This window comes from Silene latifolia, chromosome Y (assembly GCF_048544455.1).
Source record: "Silene latifolia isolate original U9 population chromosome Y, ASM4854445v1, whole genome shotgun sequence".
Lineage (NCBI taxonomy): Eukaryota > Viridiplantae > Streptophyta > Magnoliopsida > Caryophyllales > Caryophyllaceae > Silene > Silene latifolia.
The window spans coordinates 458636262-458649991 of record NC_133538.1 but is presented as its reverse complement, the minus strand read 5'-3'; the positions used below and the strand labels follow the sequence as shown (position 1 = coordinate 458649991).

General features: G+C 38.2%; 1 protein-coding gene across 1 annotated transcript; it reads right to left on the bottom strand.

Annotated features, from left to right (window-relative positions):
- Window positions 1-7148: 7148 nt before the first annotated feature.
- On the bottom strand, window positions 7149-12976 carry LOC141633432 (MA3 DOMAIN-CONTAINING TRANSLATION REGULATORY FACTOR 1-like). The gene is made up of 4 exons (XM_074445905.1): window positions 12652-12976; window positions 11341-11612; window positions 9220-9314; window positions 7149-9116 (listed from the first exon to the last, which is right to left on the bottom strand). The coding sequence occupies exons 2-4, from the start codon at window positions 11585-11587 to the stop codon at window positions 7311-7313; spliced, it is 2148 nt and encodes a 715-aa protein (XP_074302006.1). The 5' UTR covers window positions 11588-11612; window positions 12652-12976; the 3' UTR covers window positions 7149-7310.
- Between the last annotated feature and the right edge of the window lie 754 nt (window positions 12977-13730).

Sequence of the window (13730 nt, the reverse complement as noted above, 5' to 3'; positions counted from 1 at the left end):
TCAATTGTGCTAGGATGTAGGCGAATTATAGCGTAGGCGGCGTAGTATTGTTTTGGACTGAACTCGCGTGTCAGTCGATCGACCGCCATACCTGGTCGATCGACTGACCACGTGAGGTTACCTTTCGTTTTAATTGATTTTAATGTTGTATTTAACGAATCGAATGCATGCGACCAGTTAGATGCTTAATTTATAACTGACCCACTAGATCGAAAGATAGGGACAGTTGTTAGACCACCAATTAAAATGACTAAACTGTGCTGAGATCGAAAGATAGGTATATTTAGACCGTTAGTCACTTTTCAGGACGAGAGTCAGTATTAGTGATATTAGGGACTTATAGCGAGATCGAAAGATGCTATTTGTTAAGAGTGGACCGAGAGGATCTCTTGTTTTCCCGCCTCACTTGTGTTTGATTCAGACCGACTTAGTATCTTTGCCTTGAATTTGTAATGAACCGACCATCCTAGTACCCCTTCTTTATCTGTTTAATCCGTCTTTTTAGTTTATTGTCTTTATCTATTCTTAGCTATAGACCAATTCAACTCAACCCATACACTCGTTACCTTAGACTAGAATTAGACAGCTAGAAATTACGTCTGCCTCCTTGTGGTTCGACCCTGTTACCACTAGTCTAGGTTAGTCTTAATAGGAAATTATAAATCTTATTTTTGGTACTCACAACGACGGGTATCAGTATTACTACTAATACATGTGTATCCGGTAATAATACAATGTGTATCCAGAAGTATTATAGTGTGTATTTAAAAAGTATTATACTGTAGTTCGTAGTGACTCGTACGATTCGTGAGTGTATAGATAAAGAAGAAACACTTCTATACATACCTTTAGCTAGGTAGATACACTTGTTTAAGTAGCTAGATACATTCCTTTTACACTCCTTTAAAATACTAGATACATTTCTTTAAGTTACTAGATACACATCTTTAGTTAGCTAGATACATATCTTTAGTTAGCTAGATACGCTTCTTTAAGTTACTAGATACATATCTTTAGCTAGCTAGATACATTTCCTTAAGTTACTAGATACATATCTTTAGCTAGTATTTTTTTTTTTTTTCTTTGATGAAAACACCATAAGGTGTTACTATAGCATAGATAAATCAAAAAGTACAGCGTTCTGAGCACTTGTCGGTAAAGAGTCCGACCATTATACTCGACCAGTAATTCTAGGTACGATATGAGCTAAGCAATGCGCTACACAGTTATTGACTCGACTAGTGTAAGACCATAAAACCGACTCAAAATCATTACAGAGGCTTAAAATATCCTCAACAACTTGTGAAAAAGCACTTCTTCCGCTCCGCTTTTCCTTAAGAGAATCAACCAGCTGCATACAGTCGCTTTCCATTACCACCTTCCACAAGCCTTTCGCTTTCGCCTCATGTAGACCCTCCCACATTGCCACCGCTTCAGCAATACTCGGCTCCCAATACTCCGTTCTAGCAATAGCGATCCCCCACAGCACCTCCCCTCCTTCCCCACGGCATACCATTCCCGTACTTGTCCCTTCTCCTTCCTTCGCACCCACATCCACATTTATTTTGACATAGGCCCTTGGAGCTTCTTTCCACGCCTCCACTACCTCCACACTCCCACAACGACCAGGCCCCCCTCCTCCTTTTCGAGAACAACCTACTACCCCTTCCCCCTCACCCTCGTTCAACACATCACAAACCCGTCTGACAACCCTCTCCGGTTCCACCTCTATCCCATCAAATACTACCTTATTCCGGTGCTCCCAAATCGCCCAACACTCCAAAGCAAATTTCCCATACTCCGCTTTACTGATCTCCCTCCACCTCTCCTCCACCCAGAGCCGTACACCACCCATTCTTTCCTCCTCCTCACGTCCTAACTCCAGCTGCTCCCACACCCACCGCGCCACCCTACAATCCCTAAACAAGTGGATACTAGACTCGTCAGATAAATTACATAAAGGACAAGAAGAGGACTCACCTTTCACTCGAGCAGCGATGTTAGCTTTGGTTGCCAGAGCCTCATTACACAGCTGCCAGAAGAATAGTTTTAGGCGTGGCCAGACCGGTATTTTCCAAACCTTATTCCAGAGCCATTTCAAATTAGTCGAATCCGACTGTTCCGCCATATCGAGCCATTCCCCCGCCAACATACGATAAGCAGATTTCACCGTATAAATCCCATCACGCTCCCCACCCCAATACCACCTATCCTGCGGCCTATTTGGACTTAGGTGAATATTAGTAATACAGGAACACTCAGGCTTTACATTCTATAAGTGTTACATTCATTCGTTTTAAGAAAAAAAGTCCAACATCTATCAAATAAAATAAAAATTCCCGAATTATTCAATAAGGCAAATGTCCAATATCTATCAAATAAAATAAAATTCCCGAATTTTTCAATAAGGTAAAATAAAAAATTACTCTACTCATTGTCGGTTGTCCTTCGGTCACAATTCCTACTGTCGTGGTTCGCCATCTCCCCACATGCCCTACATTTTCTTAGCGCTTTCTCGGTCACTTCCCCAGCTCGTTCTCTTTGTGAGATCAGCCTTTTTCCCGAGCCTTTGTTTTTGCACTGCCTTGGAGGCAAAACCTTAATCTCACTAGGAATGTTTGTTCCTAAAAGCATCCCAATTTCAGCATTCTTGTCCTTTACCTTTGCAATACCAGTATTTTCACTTTCATCAGGGGTAATTTTTACCCTTTCCTTGAACTCACGCAAAATCCCAAGCAACTCATCACAATGCCCAGGACTCTGTTCAACAAGTGCCACACAAGTAAACAACTCTGACCATAACTCGCCAACTTTGTTTTTCTGTACATCCATTGATGTACAATCAGCAAGCAACTGGCCATTAGGGCCGACGATTGGCTGGCAGGTTGTTAGTTTGCTCCACCGACTAAGCAGGTAGTCACTTGGAACTTTCTGAATTCCCCGATCTTTAAAGACACACAGAGCATGTCGACAGAGCATTCCATGTCTTTCAAACTTCTTGCATGTGCATACCACTGAAACATCATCCTTCATAAAACCAACCTTATACGTTTTATTTCGAACTTGATCTATGATATCTGTGTGTAGAATTGGATAGGTTTTATCTTTTTCTTTATCCCCAACACCACATGAATAGCAAGCTGCTTCGACTTCCTTTTGAAACTCGCCGAAAATTGTTGGAGTGTAGATTTCTGATGCATGCTTTTCTAGGGCTAATGGAGTCGACAACTGGGGGAAGGAGTTTTTTTATTGTGCAACAAGTTTTGAATGAGTCCATCTTTGAGCATCCATTGCACTCTCAAATCTCATCCAAAACTCAACTAGGGTTAAATTAGGATTAGTGAAGTTGCTGAAAAAGTGGTTTTCTGACTCTGACCTGGAGGTCGTTCTCATCAAGCCTCCTAAAAACAGATCACGAAAGTAAGCTGGAACCCACATATTTCTAATGTTTTACTTCTCCTTAAGCCACTCGTTATCCGACAACCCATGAGATTCAACTACTGTTGTCCACCTTTCCTCAAATTCAGGCGGCTCCACATCTTCGCTCCAAACACATCGGTTTATCTTCTTCAGGAACTCAGTATCTTTACATATTACAGGCCCTACTTTCTTAGGCAACTTTTTTAGTATGTGCCACATGCAATATCTGTGTTGCACCTTGTCTTTCCAGGCTAATTTCATTCCTTCTTCTATCCCCTCATCTTCATCAGTTATCATACAAACTGGATGACGACCCCCCATAGCCTCTACGAATTTCGTAAATAGCCAAGCAAATGACTCCTTACTCTCATTTATAATAAGTCCCAAAGGTCACGCATCTCTTATGATTATCCACGCCTGTAAAAGGACCAAATATCATCCTATACTTGTTTTTTCTAAAGGTCGTATCAAAAGAGGTCATGTCCCCGAATAGCAAATAGTTTTTAATACTAATAGGGTCAGCCCAAAACACATGTGACAATCGACCTATCTCGTCTACCTCAAAATCAAAATAAAAAGATGGACACATGTGTTTTATCTTCATAAAATGCTCAATAAGCATTTGAGCATCTCCCTCTGATAAATAATTTTTGATATCTCTAGAAAAGTTCTTAAAGTCTTCCAATGACGCACCCACATTTCTATAACCTCTAACATACTCCTTGAACAACCTATACGACTTAACTGGACCTATGTTATTTTTGGAGTTGTCAATTATCATTTTTTTGTGAACTACATTCAACTCTCTCGTTTGTGTCAAATGTACCATTGTTGATGGTGTTTGTGGCATATGATTATGACCTTCATGAAAATCATATATTTGGTATTTACCCATATCAGGACCTTCCTCCAAAATTCGCTTAAATTTAATACAAGAAGGACATTCTATCCTAGTCCTTTGCCTCCTGTGATTTTTTCCTTTCGCTTCACATACTCCAGCCTTATTACACACAACTTTTTTATGCGTAACGACACCATTTTTAGACTTTTGTGAGCTTAATCTAGTCACAAACCCACATTCTTTTGCATATGCTTCATAAAACTCAACACCTAGTTCAAGCTTATCGAATAGCATACCAATAACAGGCTTAAGATGGTTGAGACACTCAAAAACCCGATTCGTGTTGCTTGAAGAACCTTCTCGCGCCTCCTCGTCCTCCGCCTCCTCTACTATGATATCTGCATATGTGGTACAATTAAAGTAAGAAAGGCGAGGGATACAAAAGCATATGAAATGTACCTTAAAAGCCGAAAACATCAAGCAACTACCAGGATGAATAGAATTGTACCTTCAACGAATTCGAAAGTCACAACTTCAGGAACATCATGTTCAACTGCTATTGCAGATATTTCTAATATAGGCTGACATGCATTAGCTTCAACATTCGCTCCTTCGTTTGTAATGACATTTGAAGAAGTTAGTGATAGTATTGAGGAGTTGTCTTTGTCATTATTGCTGCAACAAGAAATGTCAAAAATTAAATAAGCAACAATACAACAGTATAATTCATGAAATTGAGTCCCTGATTTTAACAAATGTAGGCAATTTCACAATTTCTCCAACCCTAATTTCTCAATTAAGCCAATTTGATTCACAAAATCACATTTTGATGCACCTAAACAGAAATTTGATGCACATAAACAGGAATTTGGATGCACATAAACAAGATTTCGATGCACATAAACGGTCTCCAACCCTAATTTCTCGTTCCCCAATTTAATTCATGAAACCCTAATTTCTCAATTAGGCCAATTTGATTCACAAAATCACATTTTGATGCACCTAAACAAGAATTTGATGCACATAAACAGGAATTTGGATGCACATAAACAAGATTTTGATGCACATAAACGGTCTCCAACCCTAATTTCCCAGTTTCCCCAATTTAATTCATGAAACCCTAAATTCAGAAGCATGATTTATCAATCCAGAAACTTAAGAGACGAATCAAACCCTAATTTCATGGTTTCAACAAATTTCTCAAATCCCCTAACCCTAATTTCTCAGTTTCCCCAATTTAATTGACAAAATCCTAAATTCAGAAGCATAATTGTTCAATTCAGAATTCTAATCGGTTAATCAATCCCTAATTTCACGAACAATCTAATTTAATCGACTGAATCAACTAATTTCACAACAAATAATCATAAAGATCGAAATTTTACCTCGAATTTAAAGGTGTCATTGATTGAAGCAGCGTCGAAAGGTTGATTGTCGAAGAATTTATAGTTCGATTGTAGAGAAAGTTAAGGTTTGATTAACGAAGAGGCGATGGCGGAAGGTTTTAATATTAGACAGACGAGTTGAAGAGAGAGAGAGAAAGAATGATGAGAGAGAGCAAAATTTAAAAATGACTGAGATTAGGTGGGTTTGGGAGGGACGCGCGAGAAAATTTGGTTTGTTTGAGATAATACACAGCGTGTGTATTATTGGATTGTAGTATTATTAGTGGTTCTCATGGTTCTCATTATATGGGTGGTTTCACCTAGGATCTCGACCTATATATATATATATATATATATATATATATATATATATATATATATATATATATATATATATATATATATATATATATATATATATATATGAGATCTAATGAGTCCATCAAAATTCCTTGAGTTCATAAGTCCTCTTTAGGGCCATTGAAAAGATGAGATGGAAGGCTGAGATTGAAGGAAAAAAAGTAGGGGATTAAGGCTAAAATGAGGGGATTGATGCTCATTAATCCCTTTCCCTCTCTACCATCACTAATCAAACTCTAATTTCACTATAAAAAGCTTTCTTTTTCCACTCACTTCTCTCTTATGACACAAATATCAATTCGCTCCTCTCTAAAAAACAAATAAATAAATAAAAACTCAAAAAATATTTCCCTCCTCTCTTCCTCACTCGCCTACCTTACACCCAACCGACCACCATGCACCTACCCCCGACGCACCATAACCGACCTTTTGCTGCCACCGCCACCACGCACCCCACCACCACTACGCACGCCCCCGACACACCACAACTACCCGACCACGACACGATAATTGAGGTAATAGACTTACAATTAAATAAGAACTCTTTTGCTACGTAAATAAAATTTAGAAGTTGGCTGAAACTCATGATTTTCTATCTATGTAGCTTAAGTTTTATTTATCCATTCAATTAAAATCCTTTAAAAAAATAATTAGGTAATTCAAAAAAACTCGACTCTCTGTAATCGTTCGAAAAAAAATTTCCTTTAATAATATAGATAAATATTGTATTGATATATTAATGATTGATTGATTAAACATTACACGGATCCCGGATGAGTCAACGGAAACGTATGAGCTGATCATATACCACCAACCCAAAAAGCCACAGCAGGTATTAAATGAACCAACGCATTACGTAATTCAAGCTGAGAACACATCAGCATACCTTATCAACAGTTAAATAACCCCTTACCTTCCGCAATTAGGCTAAATCATACGAAGTAATTCGCATTCCCTCGGCTCATTGGACATATGGTGATATGAACAATGAGCACAAAAAATACGAGGAAGCAAAAACACATCAATCAAATCTGAATCTGATCAACCAAACAAATAGAGAAAAATCGAGGGAAAATTGTGAGAGGTCTCTCAATAACGCTATTGAGAGACCGTCTCTCCGAAGTTTTTGTGTACTCCATATATATCTCTTTCAACACTAATGAAAATGATATTGCAAGTTAAAATCATACAAGAAGACGGTACAACCACAACGACAGAAAGGGATGCAACTCGACTAGCAAGAGTATTTAAGTAAACAGTGACTTATGGGAGACGAAAAAAAAACACCACAAGACGACTCGCCTTCAGTAAGCTGCGACAAACGAGGCCGATGATTCTAAGGACGGAAGAATCCAACCCTGCTTCTTGGCACGCTCCACATATGATTCGAACTTTTCCTTGGCATTGGGAATGTCAAGCGCCAGGTCGTCAATACCATCCTTGACGCGAGCAAACCCTTTAGTCATCTGGTTAGTCGTGATGATCCCCACAACAAAGCACTCTTGTAGCAAATCGAGCATCCGGTCATTTTTCTTCTCCATAGCCATGACCAGTGCTTTCTTCACAACCTCGTGGTTAAAAAAGGGCAACCCAAGATCTCTAATGCACCGACACGCTTCTCCAACCACCCCTCCACTCTCGTACTCTTCTAGAAGCTTCCATATCTTGTCTTTCGCGTCCTCTACTGCCCATCCGCTCCCACCTCCCCAACACCTCAGGATTCTCTCACCAGCATGACGGGAGAAAACAAGAGACCTGGCCATATGTACAGTTTCACTCCCACTGCAGTTTGCCGGTAGCTTGCAAGCTATCTCATCCAAGTTCAATGGTGCCAGAACATCGTCAATTACGGCCCTGGCAAGGTAGAGAGCCAGCTCATTAGAGGCACCCAAGATATCCAGAGCTGTGTCTTCAGCGGATTCCAAGAGTAAGACAAAACCATTCACAATGTCTTCAGTGGAGAATATCTCAATATGAAGTGCAGAGAGAAGGACGGATGCCATCTCTTTCTCCCGGTTTTTACGATCCATGGCAAGAGTTATAAGTCTCTTTAAGAAGATTGGGTTTAATTCAGGAGCCCCGAGATCCATGAGACTTTGAATGAGCTCCGGAATATCATCAGAAAGGAAGTATTCATGAATCATGGTCACAACCTCTTCCTTGTATCGTTTCACCTTCTCATTGTCTTGCCTTGGCACAGCACCATCTTCGGTGGCTGACTTCGGGAAAGAAGGGTCAAGCCATCCTTCAAAAATTGCTTTAGGTATCAAGGACTGAAACAATGATCTAGCTGCCGGAATATCAAGACAAAGGTCATCGAGAATTTCCTCCATCCGATAGAACCCCTTGATCATCTGACTGCTGCTTATCAGCCCTTCGTCAGATGCTTCCTCCAAAAGCTTTCTAATGAGTGGTTCAGCAGATGGCTTCTCCATGGAAAGAACTAATGCTCTCTTCACAACTTCGTGATGGAAAAACGAGACCCCGAGCTCTCTAATGCACCTACAAGCTTCCATAGTATCTCCATTCTCAGCATATTCTCCAAGTAAATCAGTAATCTTCTTCTTCACTTCTTCAACAGTTAGATGAGTACTACCACCCCACTTCCGCTCTACAAGTTCTGCATGGTGTGGAGCCGAGAGATAGCTCTTGTCAGCAACTTGGATGGCCTGTAGCCCCTTTGAAGACTCTGGGAGAATTTTCTGAACTCTTCTAACGAATGCTGGAGGAAGTATGTCATCGACAACAGCACGAGCAACAAATAAGGCAAGTACATTGACAGCGTCCGGAATATCAACAGAAAGGTCATCTGCTGACTCAAGCAGTACAATAAAACCCTGACTAATTTGAGCTGGGCTGATAACATCCGCATAAAGGGCTGAAAGCAGAACAGAGGCCATCTCCTTCTCCTTGTCATGCCTATCCATAGCCAATGACACAACCCTCTTTATGAAGTACGGATGATATTCACTTGATCCTAGTTCTCTAATATCAGATACTGCCACTTCCACAACACCAGTGCTGAAGTACTCCTCAATGATTGAAACCAAAGCCTTTTTATAATCATCCAAAGGATTGGTGACATCTGCTGCAACAAGTTTGTATGGCTCCTGCCAAAAGCATAAAAAAATGTATTAGCAGATGAAACTTAACCAGACGTTATTACACATGCCAACTAAACATTAGAAAGCAAGAAAAGAGCAGAATATCCACCTCGTCACTATCATAGTTAGGATCGTTACGATCAAGGTGGGCTTCACAATCGATGTCAATTAGCCTTCCCCACGTCCCCTTGCCACCAGCGCCCTCTGTCAAATTAGGGAGGGAACATTTTAGAAACAAAATTAAGAGAATAATCAATCTTAATCTTAAAAAGATAAAACATGTTAAAGACAATTAGAGGACCAATCAGTTATAGGGAGCAAAAACTGAACAAGAAATAGGAAAATAAAATTGCATCTTCAGAAAGATAAGAACATAACTTTTACAGAATAGGCATAGAAAACTACTGGGTTTAACAAGATTTTAGCTTCGACTCCACAACAAAATTTCAAGATAACATGTAAAACAAGTATGAGGCTCATATTACTTCACGCACAATCCAGAGAATCACATTGAAAGATATCCAAAATTCTACGTGTATCATCTATGTATTAATTTTCCCCCCTTGGAATCACATTTTGTTACCGCACTGTCATAACTGAAATCAAACAATCACAGTATTACGAGTATTGGCAAATCAAGGAAAATAGTACAAAAATGAGATACCCCATGACTGAGGAGGTCTTCATGACAAGTGAAACAATGGGATCCAACAAGTATACATGCCACAGACAACAAAGAGCAGCAACGATGTAGCCTTGGTCCAGATTGATTTGGAATTCGCTAGCATTACTTCAGCACAGGATATCAGTACATGATGAAAATAACGCTATCTAGATTCACGTTCATTACTTCTATGCAACAGTTTTTCTAATCAGTCAAAGCTATGCCACAATCCTACATCTCCTAAAATATCAAAACGCAATAATCAATGGCCTATGGGGCATCCCTACTAGGGGGAAATTGCATCATAGGTAAAGATGATCCTTGCAGGTAAAAAGCACATTCTTAATACACAAACTGCGACAGTCATGTACAACTCGTCATATTAGTTATCAACACAAGTAAAATCTATCAACAAGAGAAAAAAAACCCAGTATAAATAATCGCACAAATTCTTCTCATAAATCATGACCACGAGGATCAGTAAACGATATTTGGTTAACAGATAGATAAGTAAATCGCTTAACAGCCCCATATATAAACATCAAATAACCACATTACGCTGTGCCTCCAGGGCTCCATGAGTAGTGTAACCAACGCAAACAGAGGCCAAGGCTGTTTTCGGAGAACCAACAATGAAAACTACGTCTAAGAATTAAATCAAATATCAGCTATTTTGGTGAGCTAATGGAATCAAAGATTCAGTAATCTTGGTTCAAACTGACTCAAAATTTACTGCAGCAACTAAAACTACCAAAGCCTGCTCCTTGTTTCATTTTCTTTTCAACGGAATAACATGGAATATGTAACCTCTAGCTGTTGAGAGCGGATCAACTAAAGCAAGCTAACTTCAGCTATGAACACCTAGATCACCAATATCGTCCCCTTATTTTAAATGCAGTAAACATCTGCAGAAGAGAAATTTCCGCACAAGCATGACCTGACCATAAGCTGACAATTGTGTATCTCCTATTTCAGACTCTAGAAAATGTTATTCTGTAAATAACTAATAAAACCAATAACTTGAGGTATCAAACTATCAATGTACCACAGCCAGACCAATGCTAATGCAGACTTTTCGGGGAACAGCCAGACAAAATGCATTGGGTCAACTAGATGTGCCTATTCTGTTTTGCTAACCAATATCTTGCCAGTTGCTCATATTTTAAAATCATGTCACTGATTTTGATAGGCCTTTACGACTCACCATTTTAAAGAAATTATTTCTATCAAGAGCTTGAGAGAATTTTTGCCGAGTAGTGATAAAACCGAAATCATACAGTCACTACCAAATCATGTACGAATAGCATAATATGAGATTATGAGTATACCACATAATTGAATTATTCGCCAAAAAAACATGCCAACATTGTTACGTATCCACAATTTTAAGTGGCTGATGATATATAGTTAGAAAACTCAACCAAGGAAGAAGCACATAAAAACATACAAAATCCGAGACATTTTAATAAACAACAAAAGAGCCTACAATTATACATAGTGCACTTCAATCCAGGCCAGCCAAACCTATAGATCATAATACACAAAGTAATGAGAAATGATACTCACCCTTCTTAACTTTGATGGACTTCCCCGAATGTGTTCGACGTGTATGCTTCACAGATGGTGCCTTTCCTCCACCACCACCACCACCACCACATTTACCATGATTGTTGTTACCAGCTAAAATAGACGTTCCTTTCGGTGATGATGACAAACTCTTTGAAGGAATCGGGGCCGAGTTCTCTACAGTTAGACTTGCCATCTTCAACACCTCCCTCTGCTCTTCTGTCAAGAATCCCTCGTTTGACGCCATCTCTCCAAATCAACCGACTTAAACCCTAAAACACCGGACATCAACATTAACACATACCAAAAAGCCCTAATCAACTAACCTCTCTAACATCTCCATTCCACTTCAATCTTTATCATTAATACACAAATTCACCAGAAAAATAAATCAACCGTGCATACATCAATATTAACCATTGAAGTCTACAATCAAGAAAATCCACATAATAAACCATTGAACTCTCATATAATAGCGTTGTACACACAAAACCGCTTGAATAATTATTGAGTATCTTGGTGACTCTTTTATGTAATTTTTTTAGTGTCAAATGGGGAGCAAAGTCACTACAAATATGGGCGGAGGGGGTTCTGAACCTCTGACCTATTATCACAAAACCTCCGTCTTCACTCTTCACGACTTCGCTAAGACCTCTTCGGTATGACTCTTTTATTTACTCTCTCCATTCAAATCCAAACACGCCATTTCTCTTTTACACGTTTGCCAATGCGCAAATTTTAACGTAAATCTTTAATTTTACATCATAAAAAAAAATTGATATTCTTATTGTATTTACAAAAGGCAAATCAAACAAGATCTTACATGACTATATTTTTTCTTTATATATTGCAAGTAATATCGAAGATTCTCTTGGCTTGTTAATAGTGTCAAAATGATGAATGGTGTGTTTGGATATGAATAGAGGGAGTATAAAAATAGTCGTTTCTTAATAGTACTCGTAATAAATGAGTGTTTAACCAATAAAAGAACCGTCTCACACACTCTAACACGGTCATATTCTTCGAGTACATTTCAATTCTCATCCAATGATAAACAAGTCATGACGTGCACAAGCATTACTAAGCCGTTACACGGCCTACAGCGGTTTTACACGATAATTTGTGTTGAAAGAAATGACACAATCTCGAACTAATAACAAAAATGCTACATAAAAAAATTCATCAAGTAATATACTATTTCTATACCTGCCGATGAATCATATTGCATCTATAACATCAACTCAATCGCATCAAAAATCAAATTAATCACTAAAAATGTTGCGCAAATCAAATAATCAAACCGATCTTTACCTCAACTTCGGCGACGAAAACTTCCGAACTTCAATCTATTCAAGATCAAAACCCTAACCGTAAACCTAACCCTAGCTCAGACAATCAAATACCCGAAATAAATTCTGTACTTGGCCCGGATCTCGAGCCAAGACAGAAAAATAATACAAAAAACAAACCGCAAATGTATACAATCTCTAAATGAAATGATTGAAATTTGCAAAATCGGAAACCCTAGAAAATTGGGGGGAAACTGATTAATTTCCGATTTACGATTTTTTCCTTTTGTTTTTTTAGTTAAGAAAAGACGGTTGAAGATGAGGATGGAGAAGAAAAGGGGGAAAAGAAATGAAGAAAAAAATGAGGGGTATTTATATGGAGGCTGTGACTTTTAGATGGACACGTCATCATTAGGTCTTTTAGATTAGATAGAGGAGAGGTGTTTTATTATTTTATTGTTTTATATTACTATTATATCCTACCCATAGTCAATTCTTATACCATAACCCAGGTCTATGGTACTTCCTACTCCCAATATTAAAAAAAAATAAAAAAATTAAATAACAAAGGTCTCCCACTACTCAACAGTTATCACTTCCCATAAACTCTTTCTTTCTCCTGTTTCAAACTACGTCTTCCGTTTCTATCAAAAAATTAAATCGTCCATAAAATTTAATTTTCCATCCAACACAGTGGTTTTGTAATCTTGATTCGAGTTTTGATTAATTAAATTCTAACTTATCAGGTATGTGTTAAAATTACTTCGTGTTTTAATTAATTAAATTCTAATTTATCGGGTTTGCGTTGAAATTACATAAACCCTAAAAGTTGTATAATACCGTAAATTAAATTGAGTTTTTATGTTTTATCTCTCATTATTTATGATTAAATTTGTGGTTTCGAGTGTGATATTCATCATATGACACTATCATATTCACTCAGAATTTAGTGAATATGATAATTTAATTTGATGAATATGTCTTATCAAGTGTGATATTCATCATAAGTCACTATTATATTCATTTTGATTTTAGTGAATATGATACTCCCTCCATTATTCAATAGAAGACGTTTAAGCATTTGATAGAATTTTTTTTTTA